Source organism: Xenopus tropicalis, chromosome 4 (genome assembly GCF_000004195.4).
Source record: "Xenopus tropicalis strain Nigerian chromosome 4, UCB_Xtro_10.0, whole genome shotgun sequence".
NCBI lineage: Eukaryota > Metazoa > Chordata > Amphibia > Anura > Pipidae > Xenopus > Xenopus tropicalis.
Window position 1 is genome coordinate 134,967,340 of NC_030680.2, and position 24,517 is coordinate 134,991,856.

At 41.8% G+C, this 24,517-nt stretch overlaps 1 protein-coding gene across 1 annotated transcript; it reads right to left on the bottom strand.

Annotated features, from left to right (window-relative positions):
• On the bottom strand, positions 1–24,469 carry ruvbl1 (RuvB like AAA ATPase 1). The gene is made up of 11 exons (XM_002933067.5): positions 24,163–24,469; positions 19,037–19,123; positions 18,382–18,514; positions 12,879–13,030; positions 9,337–9,426; positions 8,175–8,324; positions 7,458–7,521; positions 6,497–6,695; positions 3,736–3,838; positions 1,766–1,857; positions 1–397 (listed from the first exon to the last, which is right to left on the bottom strand). The coding sequence occupies exons 1-11, from the start codon at positions 24,301–24,303 to the stop codon at positions 238–240; spliced, it is 1,371 nt and encodes a 456-aa protein (XP_002933113.1). The 5' UTR covers positions 24,304–24,469; the 3' UTR covers positions 1–237.
• Between the last annotated feature and the right edge of the window lie 48 nt (positions 24,470–24,517).

Below are 24,517 nucleotides of genomic sequence, written 5' to 3' on the forward strand. Positions count from 1 at the left end.
CCTATTTGAGGTTTAAATATTTAATGAAAAACATTATAAACGTTATTTTCTATATCAAAAGAAAAATGTTGGGATTGATAAATCCAAGAATGAACTAATGCAAGGTGTATATCAGTTCAGTGCCGCACTGTCCCATATCGGGGGTACTGCCGATGCCCCGCTCTGTTCCTTCCGATATAAATAGAACCCTGTGCAGTACTAGGGGGTTTCTGCTCCAGCAGAGGGACCCTCCCTTTCTCATTTCATGAACTTTTCTTGCTGCTCAGCAAGGATTTTGGCAGAGGACTTTGCATCATAGAATAGTTCATTTATTTCTTCCACGTGCTCTTTTTCGATACTGTCTTTGCCATTGATCTTGGCCAGCAGGTTAGCCGGGGTGAGCAGCTGAACAGAGTACCTGCAGTGACACAGACGGGAGAGAAAAATCAATGTAACAAACATGCTGGAGCCAACCCTGCGCTATAAACAAGAATAGTTCAACGTTGGCACTAAATATTCATGAATTTTTTTTTTGCGCGAGAAACGTCCATTCATTTTTTATATGCTGAAAGGGAATGCAGGAAGGGGAATTAGGAGCAACTTTCTATTATACATTAATTTGCCTTTTTCATTCTCCTGTTATTATGAAATTGTAATGTGGTGTAAAAGCACACATAGAAATTATGATCATTTTTATGCATGTATTCAGCCAGGCATATTTTTAAATTACCCATGATTCCTTCTACTCTCCCACAAACCTCTGCACCGATTCACACTCTCCACAAAATTAATTGTAGCTTCATCTTGCACACTGCCATGTGTAATAACGCAATGTATAATAACTAATCAATGTACTATACACCACTGTATGTGTAGATCTGTAATGATTCCCACCAAAATGCCTGCCATGAATATGGTACCTGTGGGTGTGGGTGATCCACAGGTATCAGGCTCTCATGTACATCGCCTGACCAGAAGAACCTGGCAGTAAGGTGCTGGATGACAAAGTTATTATTGTTCTTTAGATACCCGCAAAGATCTTCTTCTATGGCACTGAAGTGGGCAAAAAGGGTGTGAGAAAATGGTGGCATTGCAGGAATTCCCTAATATTGTTACATAATGACACCATCTAATTACTACAAGCGTATTTTAGAGTTTTCCATAGTAATGTTTATTTTGGCTGTGTCAGAACATTGTAACAATGCACCGTTTGATACATCCCTTATATTAAGTTATATGTTAATGTACTTGCTGCTTAATGCAGTATTTGTTAATCCTTTTCAGTTCCTAAATTCCATTACTTGAAACAATGTAGCAGAAGGCATCCTTGCGTGCTTCTTCTACATTGTTCTACAGAACCAGCAAGGGAGAGGGAAAACTGCTACAAAACTATTTTACTGGTACCTACTATACCCATGGTCCCTGTGTCCCACAGACACCTGCAAGAGAAATAAATATGAATGTTCTACTCCCCCCTCAGAGTATAAACTGTAACACATTGCTTGTAACCATACACTGTATAAAGCAACAACATAGAAACCCCCCCAACCAGAGAGGGCGGATTAGATGTGATGGAAGGAATCAGGAACCCAAAGCAATAAGAAGGCTGAGGCTTTTGGGATGACATCAAGCCAGCGTGTGGTTAAAGCACCTGTGCTGTTTAGATACCGGACAGCTCCCATCTGTCTACCTGAGCAGTACGGGGCCCCAAGGACATTTTTCATGCAGTCAGCCCTGTTAGAGGCTTCTGTGTGCGCCTGGCATAATACTGCTGCGTATCATTTACCTTAATGTTGTCTTGGTACCAATTTCTCCAAGGTGATTCAAGGCCTCTTCACTAATGTTAATCCCTTCTGTCTGAGCTCGGATCTTAATGATCTAAAACACAAACACCCCAATTATTAAGTCTCTGCCAGCCAGGAAAGCCCAGGACGCAGGATACTAGGAGAGCCAGTGGCATTCAAGCAGCACAGTAATCCTGGACTCTGTATTGTACCAGTTATTTAAGGGAAATTAGAAATCCAGGGGAGCACATAATACACACCCACCATCAATTCATGTTATAAACAGGAGAAAAGCACAAACACATCTAAGTAGGAAGAGAGAAGAAGGCCACAACCACCATCCTTATTTTATTCAATTTTATTTTAAAGTTGCATATGCAAATTAGGATTCAGCTTTTGGTTTTAAAATGAACCCTAAATGGAAAATAAAGTATTCAGATGAATCCAAAAATGTGATTTGGTGCATCCATACTTTTTATTTATCTTTTAGGCCTCCCCCTATTTATCTTCCAGTCTGTCAATTAAACCCACTGCATGGTTGCTAGGGTAACGTCAACCTTAGCAACTGGATAGCTGTGAAAAGCTAAACTGGAGAGCAGTTAAGCAAAGAGAAATCATTCAAAATTGACAAAAAGTGAAGGCCAATTGCCACTTATATAGGACATACTAAATGGTAATTTGAAGGTGAACTAAAGTGGCAGTATAATATGCATTAGTGTATACAGAATATAACTTCACAGAGCCATATAATAAAGTATGGGCAACAGCAGTCATCCCATTGTTTGTGGAAGTTATAGTTCCATTAATCAGTCCGCTACAGTGCTGGGGTATCTAGAACAGCAAATGTCACCCTAAATATAATCCAGACTGGGCTTCTCAAAATACTAACCAGACCTTTGGCTTCATTATTCTAACTGCATTTGACAGATGAAAGCTAAATGCTGATTGGTTGCTATGTAGATTGTAAGCTCTCTTCACCTCTTGTATCGGTTATTGATTGCTTTATATGTTACTCTGTATGTCCGTTGTATGTAACCCACATATTGTACAGCGCTGCGGGATATGTTGGCGCTTTATAAATAAATGATAATAATAATAATAATATGGACAGATCAGGGAAAATGTGCACTTTTATGGCCAAGTCCTTTGCCATCAGATCAATTCATTATAGGATGAGAAACATAAAAAAAATGAAATTTATTCATCTGCGCTGGAGATGTGAGAGTTAAACATCGCTAAGGTTTTACAAAAAGTTGTGGAGTAGGCAGCACGTGGCAATTAGAAATTAATTTTCCATTTTGCTGTAGAATAGTACAGCCAGCCTGAAGCTCACGCCTTGAAAGGTCCTGTAAGGTGGGTACCCAGCTACCTCTCTTTCACATATACCAATTTCCAGTGTATTAGAATATACTCCAAGAGCAGCAGCAGGTTTTCCAGGCTCAGAGCCTTGTGTTAGTAAGATCATTACATTAAAGGCAACACATACATGGTGCGGGAAGCTTGGGGGAAGGTGGCACAAGACTCCCAGAAGCCTGTGCTCGCTGCTGAGTGATAAGGAGCAGTCTGGATAATGATGTTGTGTGTTGTACTGCTGAGATAGCAAGTCTCATATAATACAGGTATTTTTCACTTTGGCAGCTCGGTAAACAAGATAGCAGGAGGCGCCTATTTAAATTAAACCTGGGAAGGCGCTGGCCGCGAGCTCTTTGGAAACTTCATATAGACAGCCTGTTATAAAGTGGAACGTTCTATGCACCCGAAGGTTTGTTAATCAGTAGGAACCACCGAGGTTCTGGGGAGGATTGCAGCGGGTTTCTGACCAACATCATCACTCTTTAGAATTCAGAACTGAGGTTAGACTTCACTACACAGGCCAACTGCCAGTCAAGTAAAACATATGTGGCATGTGGGGGCAGGATAGGGGTCAGTAACCCCCTCCTTTTTCTCTGGAAAGCCATTCATATGTGCATACCTGCTTCATTTCCTGCGGTGTATACAGCATGGTACGTATGATCATTACTCTGTCCAGGAGATCCAGGGGTATGCCATGAGGAGACGCCACATCTTCTGTGCCCCTATAACAAAATACATTGAAGAAGGATATAGTTATAAAAACACACCAAGGTCTCAAAATATCAATTTTGGGTATTGATGTGACTGCAAAATTGCTTCCATTGACTTTCCAGACCTTACCTCCAAAGTGTGCCCTATGCCAGTGCTTTCCAGCATTTCCAGCCTACGATCAAAAAGGTCCATGAGAGGAATAAAACTTTTTTTACTTGTATTACTAAGTCCCCTGAGTGCACCTCTATGGATGTTCTATACCCTTATGTAGGCATCATGGCAGAAAGCGTATTACTTTACCTTTTACCTTTTTTTTGTATTTACATTTCTGTTTAACAACCCTTTAAGTCCTGTGAGTCCTTGGCTCTGTGTATTCTATCTGTACTAGTCAGGTTTTGTCACTGTATATAGTGCGCACCAGTTGGACTCCCTATATAATATCTGTCTATATAAAAAAAAAAACTGCAGTGGGGTTAAACCACTATAAAAAGCCTCTATTCCAAAGTAACTCAAGCTGAGTCAATACATACTTTTAAGTGTATGAGTTTACCACCAGATGGCAGCAGTAGCATTCATGGGTTTATGTACCCAAAGCAAGCAAGATCTACAGAACATTCTCTTCTTTCATTTCACTGCTTTGAGGAAACAGACTCCTCAATTTAAAGGGGATCTATCATGAAAATTATTTTTTTTATTGATTTTATATAAAAAAAAAAAAAATTAAACATAAAAATTAGAGTAAACATAAGAGAGAGAAGAAAGGGGAGGTAGAGGAGTACTAAAGAAAAGGAAAGTAGCTAAGAAAATAAAAAGATAATGTATAGGGGGAGGGGAGCAAGATGTAATACTTATTGTACGATCTTTAAAATAAAAAAAAAAAACGCACACCAAATGCATTTTAGAAAACATGGGGGCTATTGGTTTCAGGGTTAAGAGCCCATAGCATTCACATATTGATAAATTTGTCCAGGTATCCTCTAGTGAGATAGGTGGCTCTGTAGTATGGCAAGGCCTTATTTACTAGTTCCATCCATTCTAGGTATGGTGGGTCTGTTTCATTTAATGATCATTTTTTTTTTTTGGCACAGTACATTAGTATTTGCAGTAAGGTCCTGCTTTCCCTGGAGGTTACAATGCAACTAGTGAGTCCCAGTAGTGCCAGCGCTGGGTCCGGCAGTATTGTGAGCACAAGCACTTTAGAAATAAATTTGTGTAATGCAAAAAGAAAATATCGGTTGTGCTATCCATAATAGAATCTATAATAAAGTTAACTTGGAGTGCGTATTCCTAAAAGCCGTGGCTTCCGGCTATAAACATATTAAGTGCAAAATACAAAAAAATTATTTTGTTAAATTCTGTTCACCTGGGGTGGGTGTTGGGGAATGCTACATTGAAAAAAGGAACGAGAAAGTTCCCGAAACATCTGTATCCTTCTCACTGATTACTCCAATAAACCTGCATGGAGTCAGTTTTTTTGCACCGACTGAGTCGTGAGTAAAAATTTGCGTAACCATGTACAGGTATAGGACCCATTATCCAGAATGCTTGGGACCAAGGGTATTCCGGATAAGGGGTCTTTCCGTAATTTGGATCTCAATACTTTAAGTCTACTAAAAAATCAATAAAACATGAATTAAACCCAATAGGATTGTTTTGCATCCAATAAGGATTATTTATATCTTAGTTGGAATCAATTACAAGGTTCTTTTTTATTTCTACATAGAAAAAGGAAATCAGTTTTAAAATTCTGAATTATTTGATTAAAATGGAGTCTATGGGAGACGGGCATTCCGTAATTCGGAGCTTTCTGGATAACGGGTTTCCGGATAAGGGGTCCGATACCTGTACCTGGATGTCCACAGCCTCAAACATTTAACTTGAGCTTCAATCACACTGAAATAAGAAACTTTCTAAATATAATCAATTAAATACTAAGCCCACAACAGTACAGCAGCCTCCTACCCTGGAAGAGTAAACCAATGCCCTGCTACTTAAATGACAAACCAACTCTTAAACCTTGGGGTACCCTGTAGTAACAGCAGCTGCTCAATTGGTATTCCTGTGTGGTGAGCCCTATAGCTCAACACTGTGGCAGTTGCTAGAATTCACACTATTCTACGCGTTTAGCTCAGAACATCTCTGACCTATACTTATTCTTTCAGCCAGTAGCAGACATGCTCTGCACAATCACTGAGCTGACAATCCGGATATTTTTTTAAAATGACAGATTCACTAAGCAGGAAGAAGTGACTGGGGCATGAGTTTAGACTTGATTGGTTCTTTAACCCTGTAAATTTCAGGAAGCAGAAACCCAACTCACATTGAAGAGTGACCCACAGCTCCCCAAAAGGCACAAATTGGCAACCACAAAGACACACTGGGGGTCATTTATAAATCAGATGTTTTCACTGTTCTACCTGCAGCTGCAGTGCAAATTGGCTCAAGGTTTTTAAATTGGCCCAGAGCTCCCAGCACCTTGTTCATAGTGCTTACTTACTGCATTGCTTCTGTTGGGAGCCCAAGATGAACAAAATGCTGCATAGCTAATTTAAAAAGATAGCTTTCTATCTAATGAAGATATCTGAAAACAACATACTTAACACACTTCATAGCAGAAATAAAGCGTGGGTGTTAAAGGAGATATAGTCTAATTTGGATTGGTTGCTTACCTAATAATGCAGTTGCCTCGGTTGGTAGCGAAGATGACAATGGGTGCAAGGGATGACTCTAGGGCACGGTGGAGGTAAGTAAAACATTCTATATCCAACATGTGCACTTCATCTATAAACAGCACGCCCGGGACAAGTTCTGCAATCCCTTGGTCAATGTATTTGTTCACCACTTTGTTGATTTCTGCTCTCAGCTTATCTAGAAAATTACCAGAAAAATATATTACTGTAACACATGATTATATGACACAGAAGCCTTGCACACTGCATGCATACACCGAATATTACTTATCCCAAGCCGTGATGGGCAAGCTGCAGCCCTCCTGGCTCCTGGGATCTTCACAACAGTCTATAAGTTAAGGACTAGTCCACCTTTATAAAACTTACCATTTTAAAGGTATATTTTAGAAATAATGACCCATAATAATTACCCTTAACTTTAATAGTGCATTCCCCTTAGTCTGCACATTCCCTGCCCCAGGTAACATGACGGCCCATACCACTCTCTAGTGACATATCTGTCCTCACCCCCTCCCTCAGGTAATACCCCACTCATTTTAGAAATCACTGGAGGTGGCAGGCCAGACAGAGACATTGGAAAATTCTTATCCATCACTACTAACCTTTGAAATATTTAAATTTAATACGTTAAGCAAATCTTTAATCTTCTTTTAATTTAATAGGTTAAACACATCTTTCCCCAGATATAATATCAATTATAGGAAATATCAGATTATAATTGCCCCTATGCAGGCTGTCGGATCAAGGACCGCATTAACGCGCAGATCCAGTCCTCGATCTGATAGTATATATATCTTGGATGAATAAGCAGACCCATAAATGTAGAAAAATAAAGTCACAACATAGTCAGTCCCAATGGATTTGTGAGATATTTCATGTATTAATAAAACGCAGAAGAGTAAGAAGGTCACAATATTCCTATTGGAATGGGCTACCATACCTGTAATTTCTGTTTTCTTTGGCTTCATGAGCTGTCCCATCATAGACAGAATGTCCTGTCCTCCCTTGAAAAAAAAAAAAAATAGTGTACAGTTGGTCATTCTCATATTTTATGTTCACAACTTAATGCATGTTTTAGGTGGATCTCCCTACAATTTAGAATATCAGCGCCACATTTATATTTCATTCTTCTGCTGCAAAAGAAAGAATACCGCATTCAAAATTATCAGTCTACCATGTGTGTGAGCAGAGAAGCAGGAAGAGCAAGTAGGCAAGTATCAGAATGGGAAGAGCAACAGGTTGACATGTACTGGATCAAGGAGGGATCCAGAGCTGAGGAAAAGATGGCTGGCAAGTATCAGATCAGAGAGGGCAGGAAATGTTAGGTACAGGACAGCAACTGGGTAAAGCAGACTTTCAGTTCATCTCCATTATTTGTATTTTTTTAAAAAATCATTAGCCTCCCTATTTCAAGCCTGCAACTGAAAACACCATGTACTTGTCAGGGTCACTTATCAATTCTATCATTATTTATTTTATTTCTTTCAAAGTAGTTTAAACTCCAAGTCTGAAAATTAAAAAATATTGAGAATACGGATGGCTACATCATACTGAACTTAAATAAGACATATGTATTAATTACTGGCCCTTTTAAATTTCTGCATCAGACTCCCTTCCACCATCTCTGCAGTGGGAGAGCCTTTCTGTGCTACTGTACCTGTGGCCGTGCATTGGCAACATCCAGGTCGTGCAGGGTGACGTCCTGAATCACTTCTTTTTTCTTGTGAACATCTCCCTTAGGCAGGGGGACGTACTCCTCGGCTTCAAGGTCGAATTCTGTGGCGTATGTATCGCATCGGCCTTGCCTCTGGTAAAAGTGGAGGAAGGGAAACAGGTGTGCCATGAGTATGCTTGCCAAATCCGTGACTGACAAGCTGCTGATAACAGGCAAAGGGTACTCGCTTACCAATTACAGCCCTGTTGACAGCTATAAAAAAAAAAAAAAAAAAAAGTTCTCTCTAGCTATAACTCCCCTTTATTACAAAAAGCCCAAACACAGAAAACCTGAACGCCAAAGGCCTTTATTCAGGAGATGGTGAGCTGCCAATGGAAACTTCAGCACAATTATGAAGAGCCTTGGGAAGTGAAAGCTCATAGTAGTTGCTAAGGTTTCCCTAGTAATATCCATGTAGTGTAGTCATCTCTGAAAGGTACAGGAAACACTAATAACACGCTTTGATCATGTTATTCGGGAACCACCATTATAAAACTAACATGGGCAACAGGAAGATCATTATAAATGCATCAGCAGCTCCAGCCCAAATACAGAGGGAAACTTCAGGGCAATTACAACAGGGAGATTTAAATATGCAGCTTCCCAGTATGTTTAAAGGGCAAGTAAAGGCTTAGGCATTGGGTGATGTGCTTTATTTTGGGCCAGTGCCACCCCTGGCATCAGACCTCAGGGCATACACCCCCAATTACCATGTGTGGTAGGAAGTCATAATACTCACGCACATTACATCACTTCCTACTGCACATGTGCACCGCGTCACTCAGTGTGCCTATGGTAATTTTGGCCCTGAATGGGTGGAGGCAATTTGTTATGCTCTTCCAGTGATTCCAATTACTTGTCTCTCACCCCAGGTCTTCTTTAACAAGTGGGCTGCTGTCATCTTTCCCCAGCCTCCCAGATAACCACTACATACTATTCAGGTTTAGCGAATGCACAATACAGAACTTTGCCCTTATAAGACTTAGCACATTAGCAGTACATAAATGTTTGAAAAACTGCCACTTCCGCCCCCAGTGACTGCCACTTTCTTTGTCCATTAAGCCAAGAATAAATAGAGTGAGAATATAAATGTATATGCACCCACCTTAACAGCTCCACTGTTTGCTTCAATGTAGATCACATCTCCAACTTCTACTCGCTCCTTCTGCAGACTCTCATAGATACTGGGATCAAGCTAAAAGACACCGTATGATTAACTGTAAATCCTTGACACTTGACAAGTGCACACAACAAACTTCAGATACATAAAGGATCTACTATCCAAAATTTCTCTTAAGAAATTGAAAATCAGACAAAAATGTGGGAACTGCAAGTTTTACAGGCATTTTAGATCACATCTGACAGGGTAACAGACTTCAAACTGCACAAAATGTTCCATTTAAACATCAAAGAGGAAAACTAAAGGGGCTGATTTATCAACGTTTACATTTTTTCTTGCGCTTAAACTTGAATGTTCCATGTTTATTAAGCACAAAAATGTTATAAACTTGAACATAAAACTTTGGCATCTAAAAGCTTACAAGTTCATGAAGAAGCCATGTTTATGTTTGTAAACCCATTGAAAGAGTAGGATATGAATTTAACTACATAGTTACATAGGGTTGAAAAAAGACCAGTGTCCATCAAGTTCAACCCATCCAAGTAAACCGAGCACACCCAACCCACACCTACCAATCTATACACTCTCATACATAAACTATAAATACAACCACTAGTACTAACTGTAGATATTAGTATCACAATAGCCTTGGATATTCTGATTGTTCAAAAACTCATCCAGGCCCCTCTTATAGGCAGTAACAGAATCTGCCATTACCCCATCACTAGGAAGGGCATTCCCCAACCTCACTGTCCTCACCGTGAAAAACCCCCTACGCTGCTTCAAATGGAAGCTCTGTTCCTCTAATCTAAAGGGGTGACCTCTGGTGCGTTGATTGTTTTTATGGGAAAAAAGAACATCCCCCAACTGCCTATAATCCCCTCTAATGTACTTGTACAGAGTAATCATGTCCCCTCGCAAGCGCCTCTTTTCCAGAGAAAACAACCCCAACCTCGACAGTCTCACCTCATAGCTTAAATCTTCCATCCCCTTAACCAGTTTAGTTGCACGTCTTTGCACTTTCTCCAGCTCATTAATATCCTTCTTAAGGACTGGAGCCCAAAACTGCACTGCATACTCAAGGTGAGGCCTTACCAGGGACCTATAAAGGGGCAAAATTATGTTCTCATCCCTTGAGTCAATGCCCTTTTTTATACAAGACAGCACTTTATTTGCTTTAGTAGCCACAGAATGACACTGCCTGGAATTAGACAACTTGTTATCAACAAAAACCCCTAGATCCTTCTCCATTAAGGAAACCCCCAACACACTACCATTCAGTAGATAGTTTGCGTTTATATTATTTCTACCAAAGTGCATAACTTTGCACTTATCAACATTGAACCTCATTTTCCAGTTTGCTGCCCAGTTATCTAATTTTGTCAAATCGCTCTGCAAAGCGGCAGCATCCTGCATGGAACTTATAGTTTTGCACAATTTAGTGTCATCAGCAAAAATAGAAACAGTACTCTCTATGCCCACCTCCAGGTCATTAATAAACAAGTTAAAAAGCAAAGGCCCAAGGACTGACCCCTGCGGTACTCCACTAACCACACTGGTCCAATTAGAAAATGTTCCATTTACAACCACTCTTTGTACTCTATCCTTCAGCCAGTTCTCTATCCAATTACAAATATTATGTTCTAGGCCAATATTCCTTAATTTGATCATTAACCTTCTGTGAAGTACTGTATCAAACGCTTTAGCAAAGTCCAAGTAGATGACATCAACTGCCATTCCAGCATCAAGGTTCCTGCTCACCTCCTCATAAAAGGCGACTAAATTAGTCTGGCAAGATCTGTTACGCATAAAACCATGCTGGCACAAACTAATAGTATTGTGAACTGCAATGTATTCAAGTACCCTATCCCTTATTACCCCTTCCAAAAGTTTTCCTACTACTGATGTCAGACTAACAGGCCTATAGTTTTCAGGCTGAGAACGGGATCCCTTTTTAAATAACGGCACCACATTAGCAATCCGCCAGTCTCTTGGCACCATGCCAGACCTCAATGAATCCTGAAAAATTATGTGAAGAGGTTTGGCAATCACAGCGCTCAGCTCATATAATACCCTGGGATGAATCCCATCCGGCCCTGGACCTTTGTTTACCTTTACATGTTCAAGTCTCTTTTGAATTTCCTCCCGAGTGACCCATGCGCCAGTAGCTAAATTACTAGAACTGGGCATATTACAAGGGAAGCCTTCATTATCTGGCTCCTCAGATGTATAGACAGATGAAAAATAAGAGTTCAAAATTTCAGCTTTTTCCCCGTTCTCATCAACCAACTTACCCCCCCGTGATAATAAAGTTCCCACCCCTTCTTGCTTCATTTTTTTACTATTCACATAATTAAAAAATAATTTAGGATTCTTTTTACTCCTAGCAGCAATATCCCTTTCCATTTCTATTTTAGCTTGCTTGATAGCTTTTTTTGCATGCTTTATTTGCTTCCTTGTACCTGATGAAAGTTTCTGCTGTCCCAGCTAACTTGAATGCCCTAAAAGCACGTTTTTTCTTACCAACCTCGACAATAACACTTTTATTCAGCCATAAAGGTTTTGCTTTGCGATGCCTCTCCTTGCTTACAATAAGTAAATAAGCAAATAAGCAAATGGTTGAGTTTGGTAAATTTCGAGTTCGGAAAAAACCCTCAAAAAAATCACATTTCTTATCAGCTATCTCCATGCACACAGGGTACGAATCAAACGAGGGACATGGCACCCGAAATAAGTTACACTTACATACAAGAAAAAAAAAATTAGAGTTACTTTTGCCCAAGACAGATGAGAAAAAGCAAAAGTACTGAAATTCTTATTGACTGCATGCTGCCTAGGTGGCTAGGCATGTCCAACAGAGTTCAGAGCAGGTTAGGTGGCTAGAAAACAATGGAGTTCAGAGCTTTGTCCTGCCTATGTGGCTAGAAGCTAGAAACCTACGATGTAATTCAGAGTGCTGCCTAGGTGGCTGGGTATGTACCATGGAGTTCAGAGTGCTGCCTAGGTGGCTGGGTATGTACCATGGAGTTCAGAGTGCTGCCTAGGTGGCTGGGTATGTACCATGGAGTTCAGAGTGCTGCCCAGGTGGCTGGGTATGTACTATGGAGTTCAGAGTGCTGCCTAGGTGGCTGGGTATGTACCATGGAGTTCAGAGTGCTGCCTAGGTGGCTGGGTATGTACCATGGAGTTCAGAGTGCTGCCTAGGTGGCTGGGTATGTACAATGGAGTTCAGAGTGCTGCCCAGGTGGCTGGGTATGTACTATGGAGTTCAGAGTGCTGCCCAGGTGGCTGGGTATGTACCATGGAGTTCAGAGTGCTGCCTAGGTGGCTGGGTATGTACTATGGAGTTCAGAGTGCTGCCCAGGTGGCTGGGTATGTATTATGGAGTTCAGAGTGCTGCCCAGGTGGCTGGGTATGTACAATGGAGTTCAGAGTGCTGCCCAGGTGGCTGGGTATGTACAATGGAGTTCAGAGTGCTGCCCAGGTGGCTGGGTATGTTGGGGCTTATGCAGATTATAGTTACACACCTTTAGCTGTTTTGTTCCTTTTGCAGTTTTCAGTCCAATGATAACATGGCTGATTGTCTTGCCATATCCTCCCATTGGATTCTCAGTCTCACAGGGAGTCAGCTCTGTCACCTCACCTTCATACACCTCCTTAGTCTCTCTTATCCGCAGTCCTGAAGTGCAAAAGGAGACATTCTGTAAACATTTTTCTGGCATTATATTTAACTATACAAAATGCATAATTATTGTACAGAAGGGCTAACTAAGGCTATGATTTAAGATGCGGGGTATGAAGCCCTATTTAAAGAAACCTAAAAATTGATCATTGTTTCAGTATCATGACATAAGAACATTTAAGTGATGGACTCTGGAATTGAAAGTGATACCTGGTTGCTATATATATTTTTATGCTACCCAACACACATACATAAATACATATATATGTGTATATAATATAAAAGCAATTCCATGTTGTCTATAATATACCTTTTTTATCTACAATCCTAGATACCTAGGCTATAAATTCACTGCCTAGTCTCCGCAAGTCCCACACTCTCAGTCTCCCAATATAAGTTTCTTTTCCATTTACATCTGCCCAAATCAGGTCCCTAATCTGCTTTCAAGACAACTAGTTCACTGCCTAGACCTTCCGCATCCTCATACATCTTACGCCTGGCTCCCAGTTTGAGATAATATGTGCATTCCGCAATGGCTTTCCCCGACCACTGCTCTGAAATGTTTTTCAAAATGAATCACTGTGGCTCTGATATCTGACGGATACTTTAGCAGAGAGAGGGAAAGGATGGAATGCCTTGAGAGAGAGAGTTAATACAAGTATGGTGAATGATGCTTACAAGGGTGCTTAGACAAACATGATAATAACAAGGAGCCCAGAGAGGCTGAGTTACGAGTGCTGAGGCTAAATAAGATCATGGGCTGCCCTCCAATAGGCACTTCATTACCCACACATGAAAGGGGTCTAAATCACTGGCAGAAACAATTTTCTGCTGCCCTTGTGCAGGAGAGAAAATAGCAGCTATTTCATCTAAAAAAATAATAATCCATGCATGAAGTATAGAAATCGAGATTTGTTCAACATTAAAAGGACTTCTCCGTCGTGTTCCCCAACCACCACCCCCTGCATTAAAATATCAGCTCATTTGGTTTTTCATTTCCCAACGCACCCCCAGGGCTTGCTTGCGCCGACTAAACTGCGCACTTAGATCAGATTAGTACAAGGGGGACTTTTTTATTTAAAAGAATAAAAAAAAAACCCTTTTTTTTTATTGGGTCGCCATAAAGAAGAACAGCTGCAGTAATGGGCTAAATATCAGGAATAGAACACCGGCCACATGTGCACCTTCTTGCGGAAAGAGTTTTCACTTTAAGAGAAAGCAGACTAAAAATAAACTGGACAGAAAGGAGGAAAAAACCCAGTCTAGCCAGTACTGTGTGTTCCACAGAGGCTGCAATCATCAGGGTTCATTAGATACTGGCAAGGGCCAGGTCTGAGGTTTCATAAAGATAAATTGTGTGTTCTACAATGTATTCTATGAGGGTGTTAGCAGCGTGCAGTGAAGGGGACAAACATCTGTGCAGTAATGAACATATAAGCTAAATGACATTTGAGGGCGAAGACACACAGGGCGATTAGTCGCCTCCACTTTCAATTAATGCAGTTGCGGCGACTTTTCATCCATAGAGTATAATTGCATCACGGCGACAAATCACGTAGTGCTGGGCGGTATGACCAAAAATTTATATCACGGTATTTTTCAAAATTATATCGGTATCACGGTATTTGACGGTATTTTTTTTTCCCCATGCATGATTAGGTGACCACCCCAAACACCCGCCACCCGCACCCCCCCCGCCACCCCAAACACCCCCCCATCCGCACGCAGCCCCCCACCCCCCCATCCGCACGCACCCCCCCATCCGCACACTACCCCCCCACCCCCCCATCCGCACGCACCCCCCCCACCCCAAACACCCCCCCATCCGCACGCACCCCCCCACCCCAAACACCCCCCATCCGCACACACCCCCCCCCACCCCACCCCAAACACCCCCCCATCCCCTTCACATAAATATAACCCCCCACCCCATCCCACCCCCCCCAAACACAACCCCATCCCCTTCACATAAGTATAACCCCCCCATCCCCTTCACATAAATATAACCCCCCACCCCACCCCCCCCCAAACACAACCCCATCCCCCCCAAACACAACCCCATCCCCTTCACATAAAATATAATTACTGGCCAGGCACCCCCCGACAGCTCACATTGGTATCCGACTCTGAATGCGTCCTAGCGATGGCGCTTTTGTAGAGTGTGCGCGCTGACGTCACGTGCGCGCTGACGTCACGTGCGCGCTGACGTCACGTGCGCACCCGGAAGTATTCAGCACACCGGTATGTAGAAAATTCATATCGGTTTCAAAAAAAAAACCGGTGATCGGTTTTTACCGGTATACCGCCCAGCACTAAAATCACGTGCACATTTTTGTAGCGCGGATTAGTCGCCACGACTTCTTCGTCCCACGTGTCTTCGCCTCACATCGGGAGCACTGGGGATTGGCACATGGGAGATTTAAAGAGAGATTAAAAAACTCCTGCTCTAGTGCTTTACAATTTGGATGTGCCCAGACAGCATGCCGCCCCAAAAATTCTCCTCGGTCCAGGCTTCTGTGGCCTTTCCATAAATCCAGGCCTGAGCAGAAGTCACTTCAGGGCTTGTGATAATCTGGCTTCTCCTACATTGTTTCAGGAGAATATAAAAAAAAACCAGACTGATACTGCTTTAAAGGCCAACGCTACATAGGGCTTATTTTCAGCCTGTGGATAAACAAAGGCCAAAAATCAAACAAACCCTATGCTGGCATCAGCCTTTCCTTGTGCTTGTATCTGGAGCAGATTTTGATCACCTGGGCCGATTCAATGGCTCCAGGTACAGGCACAGGAAAAAAAGCTGATGCCAGGGTAGGGGCTGATTCTCAGCCTGCGTTTATCCACAGGCAAAGAACCAGCACCTTGTGGCCTTAGCCTAACAGTGGCATCAAAATAACTTACATTTCCAATATACATTAGTTGAACATTTTTATTGGAGTTTGATTATAATTCCATTTTCTGCCATTATGCACAAAAAAAAGTAGCATGGCCCAGTTCTGGCCTTTCTTAAAGGAGAGAATAAAAAAAAAAAAAAAAGGTTGCAGAACAAGCTTTTGCCCAAATGTTCATTTCAGGAGGGGGGGCACCTAAATCAGTTTTGGAATTTAAAGCTTTGTAGCAGTTTATTTGTATCAGCACGTTAAATGTTTTCACGGAAACAGACTTGGATGCAGGTGCTGTCTGTGGTTCACAACTCCCGATTTTAAACTGTAAAAGACTCCTCTGACATTTTCCTATGCCCAGAAGTCAAGTTTCTGTGGTCTCTTCATCAGGTTCTAAATCTTTACACAAACCCGTTTATGACCTGCCATACACTGTGAAGCATATGACACGATTTCACACAGGGCAGATCCAGTTCTGGGGTCATCTTTGAGACCATAGTAGCGTGATAAACGTCATAGGGAATAACCAACTGAAAAATGTACTACATACATATTTCCACATTAATAATGGTTATCTGTAAACAAACTGCAGTTGAAAGCAGTGTTAATCCCTTTCCCTTCTTTGGGTCTGACTTGCACCAAATGTAGCAGAAGCCAGCTCTCCTCCATGTCTGTTAATCTGCTGCCTCTTGAATGCCTTCCTAGCCTTCTGCAGACAATACAGATCCTGCTTCGTATCACAGACACTGGTCGATTTAGAGGTTTATATTTTAATTGGAGAGAGCAGGGGCTCTATTATTACAGACTTGAATCCCAATCCATGTACCAAATTGGAAATCCCACAAAAGAAATCCCTCAGTCTTTCACTAAACCCAATATTTGTTTAGAACCTGTCCCTGCGCTGACATTTAGAGAATGTTCTGGGGTAACAATACCAGCGACTGTTAGTTATGATTTGACTCCCTGACTCTTATCTCTAGGAACGACAACAGGGATGACACGAATTTCATCTGGTGGTTCGAATTTCCAAATCCCTGACAGGCAACTTCATCACACTGAGGAAATATTGCAGACACTTCTCTTTTCATTTTCTGCTCGAGAGGGCCCCCCCTTCTTTTTCTGCCTGAGTTGACATGAATTTAAAGACAAGATAACGTTGACGCTCCCCTTTCTTGGCAAAAATCAATGATGGTTCAAGCTATTTGAAGGGAGGATTAACTAGGTAGATTGCTCCCCCTTTAGGTGGAAGATGCACGGCTCAGAAAAAGATCATTAGTGTTTAAAAAAAAAAAAAAGTGATCCCCTTTGATTGATTCACTCTTTCAGGTGTCATCTCCTTTTATCGTTTATAATGGCAGTCCATTGCATGTGATATTTGTATTGACGCACCAAAAAAAAGAAAAAAATTTGCAAAGTAGTATTTTTCCCTTTTTCTGCACTGCTGGTTCTGTCTCTTGAAACATTTCAGCAGCAGTCAGTCTTGACTGTTTCTTTACAGGCCATTAAACCAGCTGGATTCCGTTACATTGTTATAGGGCTGATGCCACACTGGGCTGGTGTTTGTGTTTCTATGCCGATATTCGTCGCTTGTGCCTGCACCCAGGCCTACACAATCATTCCAGGTGCAGGCAAGGTAGAAGGCCGATGACGGCAGAGGGGCTGATTTTTGTCAGAGCCTCCAGCGGAGAGGAGAGAGGGGGACAGACACTGCATTCAACCATTTAAAACCACTGCCATTTGCTCACTTACAATTATAATTACTAGGCAAAACTGTATTTGTGAGTTTACATATTCTTGAACATCACATGACTTTGAGCAAAAAGCAGATCCTGTAAAAAGTCCTGGGATTTGGTTTAAAGGAAAAGTAACACTAAAAATTTTTAAGTAAAAAATCTATTCTACCCTGCCCCAATAATTGCCCTATCCTATCCTATACTCTAATGCTTTATTAGAGTATACCTGCGGTCATTTGAAATAAGGCGATACGGCGATGCAGGGCAAGAATCCACTATGCGATGATCAATCCTAGCCTTCCTTCTGTATAGGAAGGAGTTGGGCTAGGATCGATCAGTCGATCATCGCATAGTGGGTTCTTCCCCTGCATTGCCGTATCGCCCTATTTAAAATGACCGGAAGCCAAGTTTTAGCAGGTATTTTCTAATAAAGCATTCAAAATAATAAATGGTGTGCAGGATAGGGCAATTATTGGGGCAGGGTAGAATAGATTTTTTTTACTATGGTAAATATTATGCAGGAAGAATGACACATTTGCTTTATAAAAATGTTCTATTTATGCTCTTTGTAACCTCCTATATTACATGTGAAATGGCTGATTAGCATTTACTTTGAGTTTTTGGCTTCAAAAGTTCAGCTCTTTCATTAAGATGCTTAAGAATGGAAAATTCCAACACCTTGTGTATATTTTACCATTTAAAGTCAGACATAGCAAGCTGCCCACCAACCACTTACCGATGGCTCTCCGGAAATTCTCCATCAGGACCTCCGTTTTCTTGATCTCTGTGGAATAAACTTCACTGCCAACCATGGGGCAAAATGGAACTTTATTGCCTAGTTCCTGGGCAATGGCTAAAGCCAAAGCAGTCTGTAAGGAGACAAGGAATATAAAAATGAAAGAGAGCAGAGTAAGGAAGCCACGTGGGCCTGACCAAAGGTGCAAAAGGGCGGTGCACGCGAGACTGCCCTTATAGCACCAGCTGGAGGAGACTATAGCCCTTTTGCCTCTAGAAATGCCCCCAGTAGTTCCCCATCTTCTTTTCTGATTCACAAGGTTAAAGGCTCTACAAATGAAATCTCTGGTATTACTGTTGATCTAATGAAAGATTTTTTTTCTTTTACTGTTTCCAATATAAATTATTATTTTTTTTTTTAAAAGGCTGCAGTAATGTATTATGCATAATCCCACTGTATAACAAGCTTATCCTTGTATAATGTTTATGTATGTGATTCACAGGTTTAAAGTGGAACTATGAACATTTCAACACAAGGGGGCAATGCCAGCAGTCAAAACATAGTTTGGCATAGGAGACATATACACCCTGATGCTTTGCATTTTCCATGGTTAAATAGGATCCAGGTGAAAGAAACATGCAGAAAAATAAGGTACCTTGCCAGTTCCAGGAGGTCCCGCCAGCAGCACCGCTCTCCCAGCCATTTTCTTGCTTTTAATTAGCTCCACTATTACCCCACATGCCTGTAATTTAAGAGAAACATATTAAACAGCTCTGACAGATTGTAGTAGTGCAGTCACATAGCCCAGGTCAGGCACCTCTGCCCACCATGAAGAGGTACAATCCAATCCAACAATTGGGGTACTGTTGTGAATAATGGCTGCAAGCCTGAAAGTGAATGTGAAGTCTCCAGCAGTCACTCCTGCCTGCACCATAGACATGCATGTACACCTAAAAACACGACTGGCCGGTATGTCACTGCCCTAAAGGACCAGCTGATCCAAAGAAAACTGAATGGCCCAAATGGGCACAATGTATATCCAGCAGGCCCATTTATCTATTTATTACAGTTAGTCTGCCCATTAGAAAATAACTTAAGCAGCAACACTTTAACTTTAGCCATCCCATCCTCCAGGGAAGAGTCCTGCATGGGTCTGTTTTGGTATATTTTGGTGTATCTTCAGTTAGACCTGGACCCACACACCTGTATTGACTATGATGTCTTTCCATACCCGAACAAATTCGAAGAAGTGCCTTCCCGAACCGCAAACAACTTCTTGGCAAAACGGAAGTAACGTCATTATTTTGTGGCGGGGCTGACTTGAGAACCAGAAGTTAGGTCAGAAACTGGCAAGTTTGCTGGTAAACTCAGGTCTTTTTGTGTTTTTAAAGCTGCCTGAAACCTCCCCAATTACCTCCACTGTGTACCTGTGGACCACCCGCACAGTCAAGACATCTAGGATTTTGCCTCCCCCCATTCCTGACATATATGCGGGTGTTCTGTGGGTACCCGACCCGCTGCAGGAAACATAATTCCTACCCTAGAACCCAGGTCAGCATTCCTCACATGACTACCAATATTACTATACTGAGCATAAGAATATTCCTTGACAGCAGCAAAGGATTCCTGGGAAATGCTTGAACATAGGGGGTCAGGATCCAAGTTTAGGGATTATATTCACTGTGGTGCCTAACAAATTAGTACCCCCTGTGTATTTTGATTAGTTCTTAATGATGACCCTAGAAAGAACTCCTGTGACTTACCTCAGTTCAGGACGCACTAAAGCCGGCCATACATGAACCGGTGATATCGTAGGAAACCTCGCTTCTTACAATATAAGGTGCGTGTATGGCGGCTCAACGAGGCGGCCGATATCACAAAAGGCTGCGGATATCGCTCAACTCATCGATCGGCCAGGTTAAAAGATTTTTTAGCAAAATCTACATTCAGGGCTGAATCGGCAGGAGGTAGAATTTCTATTGTTTCTACCTCCATATCGGACGATTCAGCCCTGAACTTCAGTGGAGGGTGGGAACGATGGTCGAACAAAAGATCGAAATTGCTATGTGTATGGCAACCTTAAGGACCCAGACAGTCACACTGTAAGTGCAAAAGGGACACAACTTTACTTATCACTAAATATTCACAACAAACAAGCCTGGTCTGACTGTGCTTATGGAAGATCCATACTGCACCCTTATAATTTTGGCTCCACCATCCCACCCTAACAATCCAAATTCCTGGTTCACTGAGAATTTCTGTTGCTATCAGATCATCTCTCCATATAGCCCACTAAATCCCAAATGTTCTCAGCAGGAACTTGTCAGAACAGACTCCAAATTAAGTACTGCTTCACTGCTTGTGTTTGAAATACAGTATCTCGCTCAAAAAGCACATCGAATCAAAACCATGCCACAAAACTGGCGCTGAGGGAAGAAAAAACATCAATTTTCTTCTAAAAGCCAAAAATCACTTGTAATGGAAACAAAGACTTTATCCTTATGCAAAGGGGGACTTCACTCTGTGCAACACTGACTAATGAGAATAATAAAGCTAATGTCACTTGTTGGTTTGGTGGACAGGGTACAAGAGGAGAGCTATGGAAGGTAGAAGGGAATGTGTGGCCCGACAGTCAAAATAAATTAGCAAAGTATGTGACACTTGCACAGAAGCAAGAGATAGCAAAGCAAGAGGAAATAGTCACCTGTTAATATTCCCATTAGACAAATATGTATAAACATGTTCAAGGTTATGACTTATGTTCAAGAAACCCTTTGCTCTGTGTGATGAGGTAGTGCTTTCAACACCTTCATGAAACGCAAAGCATGGCAGCAGGGTTGGTGGCAATGTTCTGTGCCCAAGTTCCCTGGCAGTGATCACAGTGCAGGAGCCTGTGCACAAGAAAGTGCCACCATTTTGGAGGGTGGGGACTGGAGACGCTACATACAAAATTCCAGTTTATGTACCACAAAGGGTGCTTTGTATTTTCTGGATGTAACAGGGTGTCGTTGGGCAGATCAGGGGTATGGTCATGACGAATATTTAGATGCCCGCTTTCTTTTACTGTGACAGGCAGTGGACTAGTAACTGGGCTCGTGGTGGTGGCGGTGGTGGATGACCAGTTAGGGTGGGATGGTTTAACCAAATGAAGCAGCAAAACACCCTGGTCACCAACCACTACACTTCCCTCCATTTCATTTACACATAAAAGAGGCAGCAGATTGCCCTGTGCCAACTGGAATTTCCAGTTGGTTAGAAAGGGGTTGGGGGGGGGGGGGGACCTTTGTTCCACTCTAAATAATGTTGCCATCCATTTTAGATGCCCCTAATAATGCATAAACAATTGGGGTTTTAAATGTGTTTGCTGTCCAATGCAGTTTTCATGTATTGTCATGTTGCAATAAGTGGGTTACGCAATCTCATCTCTGGAAAGTGTGATATTTGTACAGGTATCGGATCCCTTATCCGGAAACCGGTTATCCAGAAAGTTCCGAATTACGGAATGGCCATCTCCCATAGACTTCATAATAAGCAAATAATTCTAATTTTTAAAAATGATTTTCTTTTTCTCTGTAATAATAAAACAGTACCTGTATTTGATCCCAACTAAGATATAATTACCCCTTATTGGGGGTAGAACAGTCCTATTGGGTTTATTTAATGGTTAAATGATTCCCTTTTCCATGTAATAATAAAACAGTACCTGTACTTGATCCCAACTAAGATATAATTAATCCTTACTGAAGGCAAAACAAGCCTATTGGGTTTATTCAATATTTAAATGATATTTGGCAGACTTAAGTTCCAAATTACAGAAAGATCCCTTATCCGGAAAACCCCAGGTCCCTAGCATTCTGGATAACAGGTCCCATACTCGTATTGGAATGTAACTGCAGCGCTTCTGTAGGGTTTTTGGAGAGGAAAGACATGTTATAGGTTTATTGCATTGAGTACTGAAATGACTGGGGATCACCAAAAGAAGCTGTTTGGGGCACATACAAAAATCTTTATCTAAATCTCAATATTACATCTGACCAGGATAAGTGAAAATGATGGCTTCTCTCAAAAACAAAATGCTGAAAACCATTATAACATATAAGTTTCCTCTGTCTCTCTCGCCTTGACACTCTGATGTACCTATTGTCTCTACTTTTCCTCTTGCTCTTAGTTGCCTGCTTGACCAGAAAGGGGTGCTTCTAGTAGCGCAAGGGCAACTGAACCTATCGGTGATTATTATACCCATCACCGCAGCCCACTGGTCACAAACCCTTACACCTGCTGATTGATATGTGCTGCCTGAAGAAGCCATGTAATGCAGCTCCTTACGGATGCAAAGGTGTAAGCGACAGTTACACCTTATTTAAGTAGATGTTCTTTTTCATTGGATATGGTCGTATGGAAAAGGTCTTCTCATTTCCACATCATCTGCAATAGGAGTATAACTGCAGTGCAATGGTCAGATCCACTGGAAGTTACTGCAGCTCTGAATCTCTCAGACTGCGCAGATCGTTGCGACTACTATAGAAACAACAATTCAATAATCTGGCCAATCAGACTAATAATGGTGCCACTATGAAATGATCACAAAATAGTTGGGCACAAGATTATAAAAGCCCTCCCCACCCCTGTAAAAGGGAAATTCTACTACATGAAAATGAACGCTGTATTAACAGTTAATATATCTACTTAATAGTTCAAGATACTGGAATTAGATTTTGGGTTTGCCAGAATGAAAGCACGATATTGGTTGTACAGTTATGGGATCCTTTATCTGGAAACCCGTTATCCAGAAAGCTCCGAATTATGGAAAGCCCATCTCCCACAGACTCCATTTTAATCAAATAATTCAGAATTTTAAAACTGATTTCCTTTTTTTCTGTAGTAATAAAACAGTACCTGTACTTGATCCCAACTAAGATATAATTACCCCTTATTGGGGGCAGAACAGCCCTATTGGGTTTATTTAATGGTTAAATGATTCCCTTTTCTCTGTAATAATAAAACAGTACCTGTACTTGATCCCAACTAAGATATAATTACCCCTTATTGGGGGCAGAACAGCCCTATTGGGTTTATTTAATGGTTAAATGATTCCCTTTTCTCTGTAATAATAAAACAGTACCTGTACTTGATCCCAACTATGATATATTTAATCCTTATTGGGGAAAAACAATCCTATTGGGTTTAATTCATGTTTTGATTTTTTTAGTAGGCTTAAGGCATAGAGATCCAAATTACAGAAAGACCCCCTCATCCAGGGGCCCTTGGTTCCGAGCATGCTGGATAAGGGGTCTTATACCTGTACCTGAACATTAGGCTGAGGGATCAGGTGTAAGAAGACGTCTGCTATCTGTCAGCCAGTACTTACTGCCACATCACTTACCCACCTGCACTAACCCATCTGTTCCCCTAAATGACAGGACTAACCCCACACACTTACTGCTTACAGACCACCACAATAAAAGTACCATACCCACCATATACAATGTTATTACATCAATGAAAACAGCTATTATTTAATAAGTATTAGCCACAAAGGGGAGAAATTCAATGAAAAGTAAGCTCAGTGCAATTCTTCCATGCAATTGGTCAGTTTTAAAAACCAGTTACTGTCCCTGGAACTAAGGGAGACCTGCCAATCATACACTGGCTCTTGCTCACCCATAGATTTCTGACAGCTGATGAAGGCAGTTACAATAAATGAGTAATAAATGAAGTAGCCCAAAGCCGGACTGTATTGCTTTACGGAAAGGCCCATCAGGGCCACCGTTCCCCCCTCACCTCCCGTGCGTTCTCCTGCCCGACGAGCCCAGCGGCCGCCTGCTTGGCCATGCCGTTCTCATCCAGCCCCAGGCCCTTCACATGGCTGTGGGTAGCGATGCGCTGGGTCTTTGTGGTGCTCTTCACCTCCTCGATTTTCATGGTGGAAGCTGCTGTGACGGGTAAGAGAAGGAATGATGCTTCCCGGAGTGTGTGAGGCGAGCCGGAGCGGAACAGAACTCTCTCCCCACGCTTGAGCGGGAATCCCTTGCCTTACCGGCGGGTTACCATGCAACTTCCCAAGGCCCTTCTCTCCGCCCCCACATCGACCAATGCTGCTGTTTGATTGGACGCTCTGCTGTAAAATTGACTCTGG

Bases quoted from the DNA above. Each gene is read 5' to 3' on its own strand.
- ruvbl1 (XM_002933067.5), bottom strand. From the start codon at position 24,303: ATGAAAATCGAGGAGGTGAAGAGCACCACAAAGACCCAGCGCATCGCT. The intron at 8,325-9,336 runs GTGGGTGCATAT...CACTTTTACCAG, and splicing joins CAAACAGTGGAGCTGTTAAG to AGGCAAGGCCGATGCGATAC. The intron at 398-1,765 runs GTAAATGATACG...GTGTCACTGCAG, and splicing joins GGTACCAAGACAACATTAAG to GTACTCTGTTCAGCTGCTCA.